Source organism: Macaca nemestrina, chromosome 15 (assembly GCF_043159975.1).
Source record: "Macaca nemestrina isolate mMacNem1 chromosome 15, mMacNem.hap1, whole genome shotgun sequence".
Lineage (NCBI taxonomy): Eukaryota > Metazoa > Chordata > Mammalia > Primates > Cercopithecidae > Macaca > Macaca nemestrina.
This window is the reverse complement of record NC_092139.1, coordinates 18,335,573-18,353,108: the sequence shown is the minus strand read 5'-3', so window position 1 is coordinate 18,353,108 and position 17,536 is coordinate 18,335,573. Positions and strand designations below refer to the sequence as shown.

The 17,536-nt window shown below is 37.9% G+C and overlaps 1 protein-coding gene across 20 annotated transcripts in view; it reads right to left on the bottom strand.

The window, feature by feature from the left end:
• The window catches only part of LOC105496473 (zinc finger protein 334), a 51,807-nt gene that overhangs the window by 24,473 nt on the left and 9,798 nt on the right, over positions 1 to 17,536 (bottom strand). For 12 of the 20 annotated variants that reach the window (XM_024797504.2, XM_011766930.3, XM_011766933.3 and 9 more), the window contains 2 exons: positions 14,647 to 16,529; positions 10,489 to 10,735 (listed from right to left, as the gene is read on the bottom strand). In XM_024797504.2, coding sequence (XP_024653272.2) covers positions 14,710 to 16,529 — 1,820 coding nt within the window. In that variant the 3' untranslated portion in view covers positions 10,489 to 10,735; positions 14,647 to 14,709. Of the gene's footprint in view, positions 1 to 2,393; positions 3,466 to 10,488; positions 10,736 to 12,114; positions 12,347 to 13,059; positions 16,530 to 17,536 lie in introns of those variants that run through there. The other 8 variants (XM_011766934.3, XM_011766935.3, XM_011766936.3 and 5 more) reach the window with 6 other exon arrangements.

The following is a 17,536-nucleotide window of genomic DNA, read 5'->3' as shown; positions in this document are numbered from 1 at the left end:
CTCTATGTGCTAGACAGCTGGTCTAATATCTTTTCTACACTGTTAAATAGCTAGGTGTGGTGACACATGCCTGTAGTCCCAGCTGCTTGGGAGGCTGAGACAGGAGAATCGCCTGAACCTGGGAGGCAGAGGTTACAGTGAGCCAAAATCGTGTCACTGCACTCCAGCCTGAGCAACAGAGTGAAACTCTGTCTTAAAAAATAAATAAATAAATAATGCATATACTAATTGTAAAATATGCACCATTTTATATATGGCTGCACTCTTACTTAAACAGCACACTGCAAACATCTAACTTCTTACCTTTCTACTTGGCTGTTTCTAAAATCTTTACATGTGATGTCTAAATGTCTTTTTAGTGCAATATAGCATTCTTTAATATGCATCCATCACACAGCCAGTTTTATGGAAAAAATTTCCTAAGTCTCTACAGTTCCTTCTGACCCAAATCTCACATGTTCCCTTTAGAATCTATAACAATTTTCTAGGTCACAGGGCATATTATAAATAGTTTGATAAAACATACCCAGATTACTTTCTGGACATCTGTGAATTTTACACTGGACCCACATAACTTCTCTTTCCTGCATCTCACCACTGCTTGCTAACATTTGCATTTTAGTTGGCTCCATTTTGGTAGTTTTGCTTCTTTGTTTTACTTCTCATTTCCCTAACAGTAAGATGAAGCTCACATGATATTCTTGTCATCCACTCACTATTCAGCTTTTTTGAATTGCTTCATGTTCTTTGCTCATTTTCTAATTTTTTTTTTCTTTGTGGAATTGAAGAATTATATGTTATATATAAGGTATTTTTTGGCTTAAAATGTATGATTACTCCTGTCAATCTGTCATTTGCCTGTTGACTCTGGTGCTTCTCTTGATCAGAAATCCTTCATTTTTGATCACATCCATAATATTTTTGACTTATAGTGTTTGCTTATTGTCTTTTTGTTGTTAAGAAGCCTGCTGCATCCTAGACCACAAAGACATTCCCCTATCAGCATTACGGGTTTAAAATTCACATTTTAATCTGTCTATATTTGTATATGGCATAATGGACAACCAGCCCCATTTTCTCTGAACAATGAGCCAGTTTTTACAATACCACCCACCAAAGCATCCATCCTGTCCTCACTGACTTATGATGCCATCCTTACACACAAGCCATCAGAAATATATATCTACAGAAATCATCTTCTGAAATTTTTTATTCTATTCGTGTATTTGTCTGTTCTGTATGAGTATATTCTTTTTTATACTAGTAAAAATATTCTTTTTTATACTAGTGTGGTTTTCTAGTTATCCATCATAGTGGGTTCTTTTATTTAAAATTAGTTTCCTATTCTTGGAGTATATTCTTTCACTGGTAATCTTGCTTCAAGTATTTTGAAGTTCTGTGGGTGCATAAACACTTAGAATTATGCTCTGTTAATTCCTTATTCTTATGAAATAAACTTCTTTATCCCTAGAAATACTTATTACTCTAAAATGTATTTTGTCTGATATTAATACAGCTACTCTAGCTTTCTTTTAACTGTTAGCATGGTATATATTTTCCATCCATTTACTTTTTAACCAATTGTGTCTCTAAAGTGAGTTTCTTGTAGTTAGCAAACAATTTGGTTTTACTTTCTCATACAAGCTTGATAATCTCCACCTTTTCGTTGAGGTGCTTATACCACTGGGTCTCAATGGGAAGAAGGGAAGACCTTGCCCTCTAAGGGCAACTGGCAATGTCTGGGTGATCTTTTTGGTGGTAATAACTGGGTATGTAGGCATGCTGCTGGTATCTAGGGTGTAATAGCCAGGGATGCCAAGATCCTACATGCACATGACGGCCCCTATAACAAAGAATTCTCTGATACAAAGGCTCAGATTGTGAAACCTTGTGTTTTTATTTTTACATTTACTGTGATTATTGATATGGTTAGGCTTGAGCCTAAATCAAATAGATTTCTATTTGTCATATCTGTTCTTCCCCCTTTTCTCCTTTATTCTGCTTTATTATCCTTACCCTATTTTGGATTGATTCTTTTTTGTTGTTGTTGTTGTTGTTGTTTTTAGGATTCTATTTTACCACCTTTGTTGGATTATTAGCTGTAACTCTATTTTAGTGGTTGTGTTAGGATTTGAGTTTACAGTATCTGTCTTTAACTTATCACAATCTACCTGCAAGTGATAGTATACTCTTTCATGTGGAGTATAAGAATTATACTGTAGTTCTTGTAATTCTTACACTATATATATTATACTATAATTTATCTCCACCTGCCTTTATGGCGTTGCTGTCATACATTTTACTTTCACTTGTTATAAGCCCCATAATACATTATTTGTGTTTAATCAGTCAACCTTTTAAAGAGATTTAATAATAAACCCATACATATTTACCAGTTACAATTTCAGTTACTTTTCATTCCTTGGTGCAGGGCCAAATTCCCATCTGGCATCCCTTTTCTTCTGCCCTGCAGGACTTCCTTTAAAATTACTTGTAGTGCAGCTCTGCTGGTAATGAATTCTTTCAGTCTCTGTATTTCTGAAAAGGTCTTTTGTCTTCATTTTTGAAAGCCATATGCTGGGCATAGAATTCTAGTTAATAGGTGGTTGTTGTTGTTTTTCTTTTAGTACCTTAAAGATTTTGTTCCATTATCTTTTTTGCTTGCAGTGTTTCCAGTGAGAAATCTGATGTCATCTCTGTCTTTGTGCATGTACAAAATGTCTTTTTCCCCCCTCTGGTTGCTTTTACAGTTTTCTCTTTATCGCTGGCTTTGAACAATTTCATTATAATGTGCCTCAGTGTAATTCTCTTCATGTTTCTTATTGCGTGATTTGGGCTTCTTGGATATGTGAGTTTATAGTTTTTACTGTGTTTGAGAATTTTTTGCCCATTATTTCTTCAAATATTTTTCTGGTCCCTGCCGCCCACCCTCTTTCCTCCTCTATTTCAGAGACTCTAGTTGCCCAGATTATTAGGCCACATGATGAAGTTGGTAAATTTTCTACACATTTTTAATAGGACTCACACTTAAGGGATGGTAGTACTTTCTTTTAATCCTGACTTTTCTTTTATATATTCTATTTCTCCAGTTCCTTCCCTCTAAAAGAATTCTCCAACCAGGTTTTTCATGCTGCTATTTCATCTTTGGCTATATAATGTTGCTATAAATGCCAACCATTAAGTCCATTTAAACATATCTTCAGGGTGGGCATGGTGACTCATACCTGTAATGTCACCACTTTGGGAGGCCGAGGCAGTTGGACCACTTGAGGTCAGGAGTTTGAGACCAGCCTGGCCAACATAGCGAAACCCGTCTCTACTAAAAGTACAAGAATTAGCCGGACGTGATGGTTTGGCCAGCTATTTGAGAGGCTGAGGGAGGAGAATCACTTGAGCCTGGGAGATGGGGCTTGAAATGAGCTGAGATCATGCCATTGCAGCCTGGGTGACAGAGTGAGACTCCGTCTCAAAAAAAAAAAAAAAAAAAAAAAAAAATTAAAAACCATATCTTCAAACCAACTGTTCCCACTTTGTCCCTTTTATTACCACTGATTCTGTCCCACGTTGAAATATTTGTTTTTGAAAATATTACTCATGTATATTTAGAAATATTCCACTATATCTATACATTTTTCTAAGCACTTCAGTAGCATTTCAGACTAGAATGAGGAAGATAACAGAAACCCATGCTGGTTCTCCATCTTATCAGTGGCAGATGTTTTTGTCTGTATTAACATATATTTTGTATGTGTATAGAAATGCTCAATCTATAATTCATATGTATATAGGAATGCTCAAATTTCTTTCTTCAGTTAACCAGTTTCTAGATGTTTTTTATTACAAAAAAATGCTAGAACTCATGACACCATAGTTTTATATAAAGGTAAGTTTGATAGTCTAGGGTTATCAAGATACTGGAAAATAATGGTGTGTTCATGCAATATGAGAACTTGAGTGCGGTGCATGTATATACCAAAAATATAATTGGGACTCTCATTTCTAAGCATCAGTACTAGAATATACTAGAATATATTTCAAATTAACAAATATGTAGATTTAAGATTGTTCTTAATGTTCTTAGCAACAACAAAAATAAGTACAACTCAAATATCCAAATAGAACACTGGCCCAATCAATAATGACCCTGTCGCACAGTAAAACATTAAATATCAAATTGATAAGACAGATGTATATTTACTCACAAGTATCCCCAATTTTGATGTTCAAAGGAAAATATTTAAAGTGTAATCACTTTCACAAATTGCTATACCACACAGAAATATTTTAAAGGGCATTAATGAAAACAAAACTTTAATCCATGCTTAGGATTTCACGTGATTCTTTTTAGGTTCTTTAAGCTTTTCTGCTTTGGTTATTAAAATTTCATTGAGCCATTTTTGCAATCACAAGTATAATTATTTCAAGTTTAAAGAAATAGAAAAAAATTCAACCGCCACTGTTGATCACTTAAATCATTCTTGTACTTGGAGAAGCAATTATCTGCCTCTCCACCTCCACAAACTCCTACTCCTCATCCTACCCCTCTAAAGTCTCCAGTAACTACACTCTTCTTTCCCTCACTTTCCTGATTAACTTGGTATATGTTGCAGTGTCCAGTTCTGATTTTTTTTTCTCATATTGTTTTCCTAACAGCGTGTCAACCAGCATTGGCAACGTTTCGTGCCCTCAGTGAATCTGGGAATGCCTTCAGACAAAGCTTTCACCATGGAGAATACCGAACACATCGTACTTTTGTCCGGCGTTATGAATGTGATGACTGTGGCATGGCTTTTGGGCATATCTCACAACTTACTAGACATCAGAAAATCCACAAGGTAGGGGAAGCCCACAAATATGGTGAAAATACAAAGGGCTTTAGGCATCGCTCATCATTTACAATACTCCAGAGAATTTGTACGCTATATAAACACTTTGAATGTAACCAATGTGGTGAAACTTTTAACAGACCTTCACAGGTTATTCAACATCAGAGCATGCACCGTGGACTGAAGCCATACAAATGTGATGCATGTCAAAAGGCCTTTAGGTTTCTCTCATCCCTCTCTATACATCAGAGGTTTCATGTTGGCAACAGACTAAACCTGACTCGGCAACAAAAAACTCATTCTCAAAGGAAGCCCTTTTCCTGTAACTTTTGTGGAAAAACCTTTCACTGTTTCTCAGAAAAAACTCGACATCGATCAATTCATACTAGAAAGAAATACTATCCATGTAATTATTGTGAAAAGGAATTCAATCCATACTCCAAATTTATTCTACATCAAAGAACTCACACAGGAGAGAAACCCCACAAGTGTGATGTTTGTGAGAAATCCTTTAAAAGCATCTCAAATCTTAATAAACATCAGAAAACTCACACTGGAGAGAAGCCCTTTTCATGTAATGAATGTAAAAAAACCTTTGCCCAGCGCACGGATCTTGCTCGCCACCAACAAATCCATACCGGAAAGAAACCTTTTATTTGTAGTAGTTGTAAAAAGACCTTTGTCCGTCTGTCAGATCTAACACAACATCAAAGAACTCATACCGGAGAGAGACCTTACCAATGTACGACTTGTGGAAAAGCCTTTAAATTTCGGTCAAACTTTGCCAAACATCAGAAAACTCATTCTATAGGGAGGCCCTTTGCATGTAATGAATGTGGAAAGACCTTTCGCCTTAATGGGGATCTTAATCAACATAAAAAAATTCATACTGGAGAGAAACCCTATGAATGTGGTGAATGTGGGAAGCGTTTTAACAATAATTCAAATCTTAATAAACACAAGAAAACCCATACAGGAGAGAAACACTTTGTATGTAATCAATGTGGAAAAGCTTTTAGCTTAAACTCAAAGCTTTCTCGACATCAGACAACTCACAATAAAAAGGGGAACTCCTTTAAAAGCATCTCAAATCTTAATAAACATCAGAAAACTCATGCTGGAGAGAAGCTCTTTTCATGTAATGCATGTAAGAAAGCCTTTGCCCAGCGCATGGATCTTGCTCGCCACCAACAAATCCATACTGGAAGAAAACCTTTTATTTGTAGTAGTTGTAAAAAAACCTTTGTCCGTCTGTCAGATCTAACACAACATCAAGGAACTCATACAGGAGAGAGACCTTACCAATGTACGACTTGTGAAAAAACCTTTAAAAATCAGTCAAACTTTACTAAACATCAGACTCTTTCTGTAGGGAGGTCCTTTACATGTAATGAATGTGGAAAGACCTTTTGCCTTAACTGGAAACTTAATCAACATAAAAAAATTCATACTGGAGAGAAACCCTATGAATGTGGTGAATGTGGGAAGCGTTTTAACAATAATTCAAATCTTAATAAACACAAGAAAATCCATACAGGAGAGAAACACTTTGTATGTAATCAATGTGGAAAAGCTTTTAGCTTAAACTCAAAGCTTTCTCGACATCAGACAACTCACAATAAAAAGAAACCCTAAAAAAAGAGGAAGATGAAGAAATATATTTAGAGATGACTTACCCTTTGCTAAAAACTTAAGAGAGCAATGTAGAAAGATTCTTAGTTGAAGCCTAATTCTTCACGGATTCATGCTGTATGGAATATCTTGGAAATACAAATATGTAAATGTTGATGAAATGGAGATGTGATCAGAAATATACTTTTTTTTTATTGCACTGACTTGAGTCTTTGGCCAGGCGTGGTGGCTCACACCTGTAATCCCAGCACTTTGGGAGGCCGAGGCAAGTGGATCATGAGGTCAGGAGTTTGAAACCAGCCTGGCCAACATAGTGAAACCCCATCTCTACTAAACATACCAAAAAAAAAAAAAAAAAAAAAAAAAAAACAATTAGCAGGGCATGGTGGTGCACACCTGTAATCCCAGCTACTTGGGAGGCTGAGGCAGGAGAATCACTTGAACCCAGGAGGCAGAAGTTGCAGTGAGCTGAGATCATGCCATTGCACACCAGCCTGGGCGACAGGGTGAGACTCCGAATTAAAAAAAAAAAAAAATTGTTAAATATGTTCAATTAAATTTGAAATTGGACAAGGCAGTTCCTGTGGTAAGCAGTGATAAGCTAAGAGGCAGCTAGAAGGCTGCAGTGAACATTCATTTTGCTGTTTGTCCATAATCTACTTTCACTGAATTAAATAGAGGTAGCTATCTAAAGATGCCAACTTTTGTAGGTTAGATGATACAACCCTAATTTAAGCATAAGTAAGGAAAACAAAAGCCATCTCTTCTGAATGAATTAGAAGTTTTGGAGAACTTTGCTTGTAGACAGGGGAAAGCAAAAAGCTGATCATGAATCTGAACTAAAGGGCAAAGAGTTAGGAGGGGGGACATGAGAAATCCAAAGGTCTTGGGTCTGTGGATAAGATGGTTTCTGCTGCCTTGTCTAAATGGCTGGGTGCGGTGGCTCACACTTGTAATCCTAGCACTTGGGGAGGCTGAGGTGGGTGGATCACTTGAGGTCAGGAGTTTGAGCCCAGCCTGGCCAACATGATGAAACCCTGTCTGTACTAAAAATACAAAAATTAGCATGGCATGGTGGCGTGCGCCTGTAATACCAGCTACTACGGAGGCTGAGGCATGAGAATCACTTGCAGTGAGCCGAGATCATGCCACTGCACTCCTGCCTGGGTGACAGAGTGAGACTCCGTCTCCAAAAAAAAAAAAAAAATTCAAAAAATAAATGGATATAACTGAGACACCCAGCTTCCCTGAATAGTTTGCACCGCTCTTATGTTTCTAAAGAATCAAGAAAAAATGGAAAAATTGCAACAATTCTAGGCCTTAGATTCAAAATATGGAGAACCTATTACTGGGAATATTATGTTATTTGAAATTGATTTCTTGTTGTATGTCTTAAAAGCTAAGCTTTCTAGTACATGCAAACACTAGCATGTAATATTGAATACACTTGAGCCCTGTATCAGAAGTCGAATTACACTTTCCCGAATTTGTTCTCATACACACTGGTGGCAACTTGCCTGTGTTTAGCCAAGTGGGATGGGCATAGTTAGGATTGGCCTTAATCCATAGACACTATTCAGTTTCTTCATGCTCTCATCTTTCTTTGCTTTCTCAGATATGACAAGAGCTGCTGCAGAGCTCAATTGTTGTATAATCCCCAGCTGTGCCTCCTTTTCATCTACCTCATTACTTGTATGTTGAGGTATCAGTGTGTTTGTCTCTAAGGAAAGGTGTATGTATACATAGCTCACTTTTTACAAATAACAGACACATTAGTTTTATAGATCTCAAGTTATATATAAGCCAAAAATGCAACTGAAATAATTTAGCTGAGTACAAAGAAAATATTGTTATGAGTATTATAAAAATGGGAATGGCTATTGGGATAAAGACAAATTATGCACAGGACCTGTCATCCCTAGTTTTGGTGCTTAAAACCTTCGGTGAAAACAAAACAAAACAAAACAAAAAACCTTGGATTAAAGTTAAACAGGAACCATTTCATATGTTTCAAATATATAAAGACTTTCCAACACGGCTCCTATCTGGGTCAAACTGCTAACTAAAGTCTATAGTGAGAAGAGAAAAGATTTCTAGGACACACCAGAACAACTTGTTCTGAAAAGCCTGGTATCCCAAATTTGCCATCACCAAACTCAAAAATTTAATTTTCTATTGACGTCTAACACTTTCTTCTTTGTATCTCTGCCGTATTTCTTAGGAACTATCACTAATTCCTAACCGTAATGTCTCCAGTTGTGTAAAAAAGATAAAAGAATAGCCATTAGGTAAACGTTAGGTTAAAAGAATAGCCATCAAGTAGACTTTAGGCCATTCATAACATTCTCATTGGAAAGTTTCAGCAGAAAGTTTTATATTTTCATTGGGGTTTTAATATTAAAATCACATGACAGTTCTATTGTTTAAGCAAAAATAACAGATTGGAGAGAGAAGTTAAATACTTCAATTTAGGCTTAAAATGTCATCTGCACACTAATGTAAATGATGCACCTTTTGCATTTAATAATTAATTCCTTATATTTTTTTTCATTCTCACATATTTGAGGAGATACAAATCTAAAAGAGCGTTTGTGGATTGAGTATCTCTCCCTAAAGATATGTTGAAGTTTTAATGCCGGTGCTCATGAATGTGACCCTATTTAAAAATAGGATCATTTTGAAGATGTAATCAAGATCAAATGCCAGATTAGGGTGGTCCTAAGTTCAATCACTGTCTTCATAAGAGGGGACACAAGATAATGGCTGTTGAATGAATGCTTTAACTCTTTTAAAGATTAAATTCTCTCTTAACTTCCATAGAATGCAAAATTGGAGTCAGCACAGAATATGATCCATGTACCTCATATAAACAATGTTAGGTATCTGCATCAAATCACTGGCTATCTCTTATCCCCCACCTTTTGACCTAAAACATATCTAGTCTGGATAACTTTTAAATTATCATGGGCTACAAGAGTATTCCCTCCATTGTCAGGGAACCAATACAAGGATTCTGCCACTAAGTCTGTGGCATTCTGGGACTAAAACTATAGGATTGGTGTGTGTTTCCACTGGCAGAAGCAAACCCTCTGGGAGTTGGATTCAGGCCCAGACTCATCTATCTCCCGACCTTCATAAGTCTCCACTCTGTTTATGGGCCACTGTAGTGTTTGGGAATGGCAAGAATTCATATAATCAAGGCCAATATCCAAATCCCCATAGAAGTCTGGGTATGTCCTCCCTCATGCATGGCCATGGTGGTAAGTGACCACAGATACCCCTGGGAAGGCCTGGAGGAAGAGCTGCACAATGCTTCTATGGCTACACTGCAGGAACCTTCTTAAAAGGTCTTCCTGTAGCCACTTTGGTTCTAGGAATTGGCTTAAGTCTCAAAGTTGAGTAAGGTGCTATGAATTCCCCATATAATCCCTTAAGTCATATTTCTGCCCAGGAGACTCAAATTGTTCACCTATATGTCAAGCTGCTCCTTCAAAGGAGGCCCATGTGATTTCATTATAGGGTCTCCATGATGCACTAGCTGTACTGCCAGGCCAAAACCTGATTACCACTCTTTCCTAAGGCATGTTACAACAGTGTCTGCTTTGTCTCCAAAGGTGAGGTGCTGCTGCATGGCCTCTTCCACTCCCCAGAATCTCATCTTCATTTTGAGGATCTCTTTCCTGGGGCCATTTCTGGTACCAGTTACAGAATCAGTCCCATTAAGAAATAGCTCACTTGAAAGGAGTGAAAGAAAATTGAAGAGACTCTCTACAAAAGTGTGGGAAGAGTTGCGGGAAACCAACAAGGGATTTACCATCCCTAGCCCTGAAGGGAAAGCAGGAGTGTGGTGCCTTTGAAATGTGTCACTTTTGGCTTAGCTGATTCTATGTTCCCTAGAACTCCCTTCCCTGTATGTTTCCAGTGAGGGTCACAGAGGACATTTTGGTGTGAGATCTGGAGGGTGGTGGCAGAGGAGAAATCATTTTGTTTTTAGGCTTAGAAAGGCTTCTGCCCCCAACACGTTTCTTACCTGCTGGTTCTTGGTGGCGTGGCTCAGTAGACAAGCCTGTGGCTGCTCTCTTTTCCCCAAGGATCTCCTCCAGGTCTTCCAGCTCCTGGGCTACATGTGTGCTTAGCAACACCACAAATGGCACCAACCTCTGTAGGACACCCACATTGTTTAGGTAGAAGACAGTAAAAACTGCCACAGCTTTGTCTGGGGCTTCCAGCTTGTCTTTGTTCTCTCTCTTAGTGTTCACTTTCCCTACTTGCTTGGCCTGCAGAATTAAAGTGCCAGCATCAGCCATGAAGACAGTCACATAACAGGCTTCCCATAATAGCCTGGAGTCAAATCTTGATAACAATTTTATCATCTATAGAACATACATATGGCTCTGCTGCTCTGATTGAACTCTAAGTGATGCAGGAAGGAAATGACTTTTGGGATCTGGGAATAGCTCTAGCTGCAGAAGAAGAGAGCCACAAATAAGGTCTCAATCAGACACTTGATGGTAAGAGACCTCAGTTGATGCAGTTCATAGAGGTCTGCCCCAAGCATGAGGAGTGGTTCTGGAGGGACAGAGTATCCAGGAGCATCAGGTTTTTGAAGAATAACACTTGGTCTAGACATGATGGAACAATGTGTTTCAGGATATGCAAATAAAGTTAGCTGGGGATTTCTAACCAGTCATATTGATCTTCAAATATACAAAAAGTCCATAGGCAAACTGTGAACATATAATTCAGAGACTGATATGTCTATATTAAAGAATAAGTTCTCATTTTAAATTAGATTCCAGGTGAACAAGGAGAGAAGACGGAAGAAGAGATTACCAACTAATTTCATTATTGACTGACAGTAAGAAACTAATATACTATCTTCCCCTTATTCCCTGCAAATAACAGGGATATTAAGGCACTATATAAAGATATCAGTATATTAGTAACTGACAGAACAAAAATACAATGCTCCGCAACACTGTAGTGAAAGACAAATGGGAAGATAAAATAATCTGGCAAAACAAACTAAATGTGTCATAATCAGTGATACCGATTTATAACTCTCCCATTCTCTCATATAATCTTATCCCCCATTTCACTGAAAAATAGAAACACTTCTAAAATAAATTCACAACTTTTACCACATCAACCCATATGTGTGAGCCGGCATGGCATGACCATTGCCTATTCTCTTAAAAAGGCTACTCTTTCCCCTTACAAACAGATTCCAACCTATCTCACCTATGCAGAACATTACTCCAACATCTCCCCCTCTCTATGGAAGATTTCCCATAAGTGTATAAACATGCATTTATCTCTAGCTATAGAAAGAAGCCTCCTTTGACTATACTTTACTCTCGAGCTACAATGCTATTTCTCTTGCCTTTAGTATGACTCCTTGAAAAGGCTGTTTGTACTAACTCTTTTCAGTGCATCTCCTCTCACCTTTCTTGAAACCACTCCATGCTTAGTGGTGGTTGCCTGTGGTAGCTAGCCTATGACATGGCTCCAGAGGTCTCTACCTCCTGGCACTCATGCTCCCGTGTGATCCCCTTCGGCACTGTATCAAGGTTGGTCTGTGTGACTAATTAAATACAGTGAAAGTGATAGTTTTCCAAAGCTAGGTTATAAGGGAAACTGGCTTTGGATCACTCACTCTGAGGAATGAATGCCGGCTGCCACGTTGTGAGAAACTCAAGAAACCCTACGGAGAGGTCGATGTGATGAAGAACTGAGGTCTCCTGCTAACAACTGTGGGAGACAGCCATGGTGGAAGTGGATCCTTCAGCCCCGTCAAGTCTTTACACAACTGCATCCCTGGTCAACTTCTTGACAGCAACCTCAAAGGCCTTGAGCCTCAACCACCTAGCCAAGTTACTCTACAATTCCTAAACCACAAAAACAATGAGATAGTAAATGTTTATTGTTTTAAGTTGCTAATTTTGCGGATAATTTGTTACACAACAATAAATAATACATTAACCTGTTACGGGTTGAATTGTCTCCCCAAAATGTGTGTTGAAGTCCTACCCCTGAGTACCTTATTTGGAAATAGGATTGTTGCAGATGTAATTATTGAAGATGCAGTCATACTGGAGTAGGACAGGCCCTTAATCCCATGACTAGTATCCTTATAAAAAGGGGAAATTTGGACACAAATAGGCACACTTAGAACACCATGTGAAGTTATGCTGCCACAAGCTACAGAATTATCAGAAGCCAGGGGAGAGGCCTGGAACAGATCCTTCAGAAGAGAGTATAGCCCTGCCAACACCACCCCAACCTGACTTCTGGCCTCCAGAACTATCAGATAGATCTGTTGTTCTAGAACATCCAGTCTGAGGTACTGTGTTAGGGCAGCCCTAGGAGATGAATACACTCTATATCATGTCTTTGTTCTTTGGCTACTTTTAAGATATTCTTTATTAAACTAGTTTTGATTTATGTCTTGAAATTTGGTGTCTGGTTGTGCTCTTCATTTTTATCCTGCTTGGGGTTCATTAAACTTCTTGGACTTCTGAATTTACATTTTTCATAAGATTTGAAAAGATTGTTCCAACATTAAGGGATAAATTTAGATAAATTTGGCACAAAAATTAGGTATTTTTGTTTTTCTTTACTCCATTAGTGTCAAAGTGAAAGGTAACATAATTCCTTTCACAATAGCAACCAAATCTTTGAAGTGACTATGAATACATTTTACAAGAGCAAGATCAGTATATGCACACACATACATTTAAACATATGTATGTACTTATATATATTAACATATGTATATGTGTGTACACATACATTTATCTGTACTGAAGGACATAAAAACTGAATAAACTGATAAGTCATGTTCATATTGGGTTCTCTGAAGGGCCCCAAATAAATAGCACAATTTCCACCCCCATCTAAACAATAAAAAATTAAGTAGTAGACAGGGGACAGGATGAAACTTTTATTACTGATCAAATTGAGTTGGAGGATGCAACTTATTGTGACCATTCAGCTAATGGGCCAATTAGCTGAATGACAGAATTAGACCAATTTACCAATCACAGGCAATACCTGTGACAAGAAATTGTGCTTGCAGAACAGCCCACAATGAACAGTGAGTTCAGCTGAGCAAACCCAGTTACGTCCATCACTGTCTTACCAATTAGATAAGCCCACTTCATCTTCCCTGGGGCAGAATGCATAATGTGGCAGAGAGGCTAGGAATGGGTATAGGGAAAACCCCACTCATGGAAATCAGGACTTAAAAGGTAAACATTTTCCAATAACCCCATAAAAGTGGCAATCCTACCTCATCACATATATCCATACAATGTAATCCTAATCAGCATCCCAGAGGCCTTTTGTTCTCAGAATTTGATCAGTGACTTCTAAAGAATAACTCTAATGAACATGTTGATTAGGAAATCCAAGAGATTTTTGAAAACGTACTAATTGACATAATCAAACCACTGGTAGATGGGGTTGAGTGGATATCAGAGAATACTAAAACCAGAGAAACAAACACTTTTTGGATTCAACCATCACCCAAATTCTCTTTGTTGTTCAAGAATACTTATTTTTCCATGTTTTTCCTACTGCAATTGCTGTTTTCTTGACTTGGCTGAAAGCTTCAGGATAACGAACTAGTTATCCTGTGCCTATATTCCATTAGAAAGGTCTTAGGAAGGGCTTTCATTGGCTCAGCTTTACCAAAGGCTCACCTGGGGTATAATTACCATGGGTGCATAGAGTACCATGGTTAGTGCTCCTGAGTTGTCACCTTTGCAGATAAAGGTATATAGTCTGCTACTAGAAGACTATGGAGTTAGCAGACAACAAAAAGTCTGCCAAATCTGAAAATACACCATAAATTGAGAAACTGCAAGTTACTCAACTATCAAAAAATGGTATTGATTTGAAATGAAGGTCAGATCCTCACACCTCATAACATACACTATCAAGTAACACTGGGGAGGAACCAAGTAATAATTTAACTTAAATAATGTTTGTTTCATTATTTTAAAAGGGAGGCACATTTGGCATAACCTTTGAATTGCTGTTGAATATTTTCATAGTTCACAATGAATAATACATTTATTAAACAAAGTATTTCTTTCCTACATGATTTCTCTGATGTTATGGTGAGGATGGACTTATGGCAGAAAATTTTTCCATACTAAGATTTTACTCCTCTATACATACTCACAGTTTCGCATTGTGTAAGTTATTTGATTTGTTGCTTTGTTGGAATTTATTACTTTGCTGGAACTTATTCCTTGTGGGATTTCTGATGTAAAAGGAAGTTTGATTTGTGGCGAAATGTTTTCTCACATTTGTTACATTCATAAGGTTTCTCTCCTGTGTGTATTTTCTGATGTTCAGTGAGAGTCCACAGGCGACGGTAGGTTTTCCCACATTGATTACATTCATATGGTTTCTCTCCTGTGTGAATTCTTCTATGGACTCTGAAGGCTGACTTATGGCAGAAGGATTTCCCACATTCATTACATTCATATGGTTTCTCCCCAGTGTGAGTTCGCTGATGTTCAACAAAGGAGAACTTCTGACAGAAGGTTTTCCCACATTCATTACACTCATAGGGTCTCTCTCCTGTGTGTGTTCTCTGATGGTGAGTGAGGGCTGACTTCCTGCAGTAGGTTCTCCCACATTCATTGCATTCATATGGTCTCTCCCATATAGTTCTCTGATGTACAATGAGGTGTGAGTTTTTGCTGATGGCATGCCCATGTTCACTACACTCATAAAGATTCTCCTTTGTGTTCATTCTCTTACACTGACTGCAGTTTGACTTCATGATGGATATTCTACCACATTTATTAAACACACCATGTTTGTCTCCTGTGTGTGTTCTCTGATGTATAGTGAGTGTTGACTTATGGCAGAAAAATTTCCCACATTCATTACATTCATAAGACTTCTTTCCTCTATGAGTTATCTGATGTGCAATGAGGGCTGATTTCGTACATAAAAATTTTCCACATTGACTGCATTCATAGGGCTTCTCTCCTGTATGACTTCTTCGATGCACATTGAGGGCTGATTGACAAAAAAAGGTTTTCTCACATTCACTACATTCATAGGGTTTTTCCCCTGTGTGAATTCTCTGATGTGCAGTAAGGGCCGACTGACAGAAGAAGGTTTTCCCACATTCCTTACATTCATTTGGCTTCTCTCCTCTGTGAGTTCTTTGATGTACAACAAGATACGATTTCTTACTGAAGGCGTTTCCACATTCCTTGCATTCATAAGGCTTCTCCCCTGTGTGTGACCTGAAATGTTCAGCCAGGGCTGACTTCCGAAAAAAGGTCTTTCCACATTCATTACACTCATAGGATTTCTCCCCTCCATGAATTTTCTGGTGTACAATGAGGGCAGATTTGTCAATGAAGGTTTTCCCGCATTCACTGCATTCATAGGGTCTCTCTCCAGTATGAATTCTTTGGTGTCGAGTGAGGCTTGTCTTCACACGAAAAGTCTTCCTACAATCATTACAAACATACGGTTTCTCCCCTGTATGAATTCTCTGATGTACAATAAGGGTAGATCTCTTAGAAAAGGTTTTCCTACATTCACTACATTCATTTGGTTTCCTTTCAGTCTGTCTCCCTTTCTGTGTAACGAGAATTGCCCTCTTGAAGAAGGTTTTCCCACATTTATTATAGTCAAAAGGTTGTTTCAAAATCTGTATGTTCTGGTGAAGAATAAGACTTTCATTTTGATTGCTGGCTTTCCTCATTGGATTGTATCTGTAACTTTTCATTCCCGAATGACTTTTTTCATGCTTAGTATGAAGCAGTGGCTTCCCAAATCCACTGTATTCATCAGGAATCTTTCTGTTTTCTTTGCTTTTCTTTGCAACAATTACTTCTGAATTAGTTTTCAAACTGTTTCCTCCTGGATTACATTTATAGGGCATTTTTCTTGAGGGAACACTATTCATGCCCAGATTAAGTGTTTTCCCAAATACATTCTCTCTTTCTGTAATCAGTGTTTTGTTGCCGAAGAATACAGTTTGTGTCAAATGTTTATCCTGGATTTCCTTGTTCTTCTCTACGGCATCATTAACTTCTAGAAAAAGGAACACAATTAACAGTAATTGGTGAGTCTTTATATATTTGCTATGAAATGAGAATTCCTTAGAAATGCACTGTTTTGGGGGTTAGACTTCAGGCCCAGCCTCCCAAGATTAAACAAATTTCAAGTGCAAATATCTCTTACTTGGTTGATTTGAAGAAAAACAAAAACAAAAAATACTAAATACTAAAAAGCAAATCCATCCGTACCAGCCACTATTTAACAGGGGAAAAGGAAGAGGAAACTAGCAAAGAATACAAGTACCTTTGACACTTTACAAATACCACTAAAACATTGAGTGGAAAAAGTAAGCAGTCACAAGGAATAGTACACAAAGTATGCTGGAAGTGTGGCTGATGGAGTGTTGAATAAAACAGACAAGAGTCAAGTAACCACTTATAGAAAGAGAGTCATACAGTGAGACCAGGTAAAACAGATGTCAGAAAGATGGGTCAGTTATTATCAAAACACACAAGAAGGAAGGGGTGAATGTGAAATTTTTGCAGTGACATGGAACTCTTGAATTTGTACAATGCAAAGGGAAGTAAGATTGCAGGCTGAGCAGAGCTGGGACTAGAGGAAGGCAAGCAGGATACCCAGGGCACCTGCACAATCCTGAGAGTTGAGTGTCTTCCTAAATTTTGCATGCCAGGCACCTTGTTTGCCTCACCCTACTCTGGATCCTGGTGAAGCTTAGAATGGAAAGGGAAACCGTGTTACTTCTGTTAAGTGATGTAGAGAAAAATGGAAGACAATTAAAAAGATTATGACAGATCTCTGAATGTCTGAAATATAAACCATGCCTATGACAATGGTGGGTGGGGCAAGGGAGGCAACAGAGAATGCTACAGAAATAAAGTTTAAGGTGTGATAAAAGAGGAACTTGAATTCTGGGGATAGGTAACTTAGTGGCAAAAATCTTTATAAATTTCAGTTATTTACTTGGGGAGAATGTTTCAGATGTCCACAGCATGACAGTTAATAACCTCAATCACTTCTAA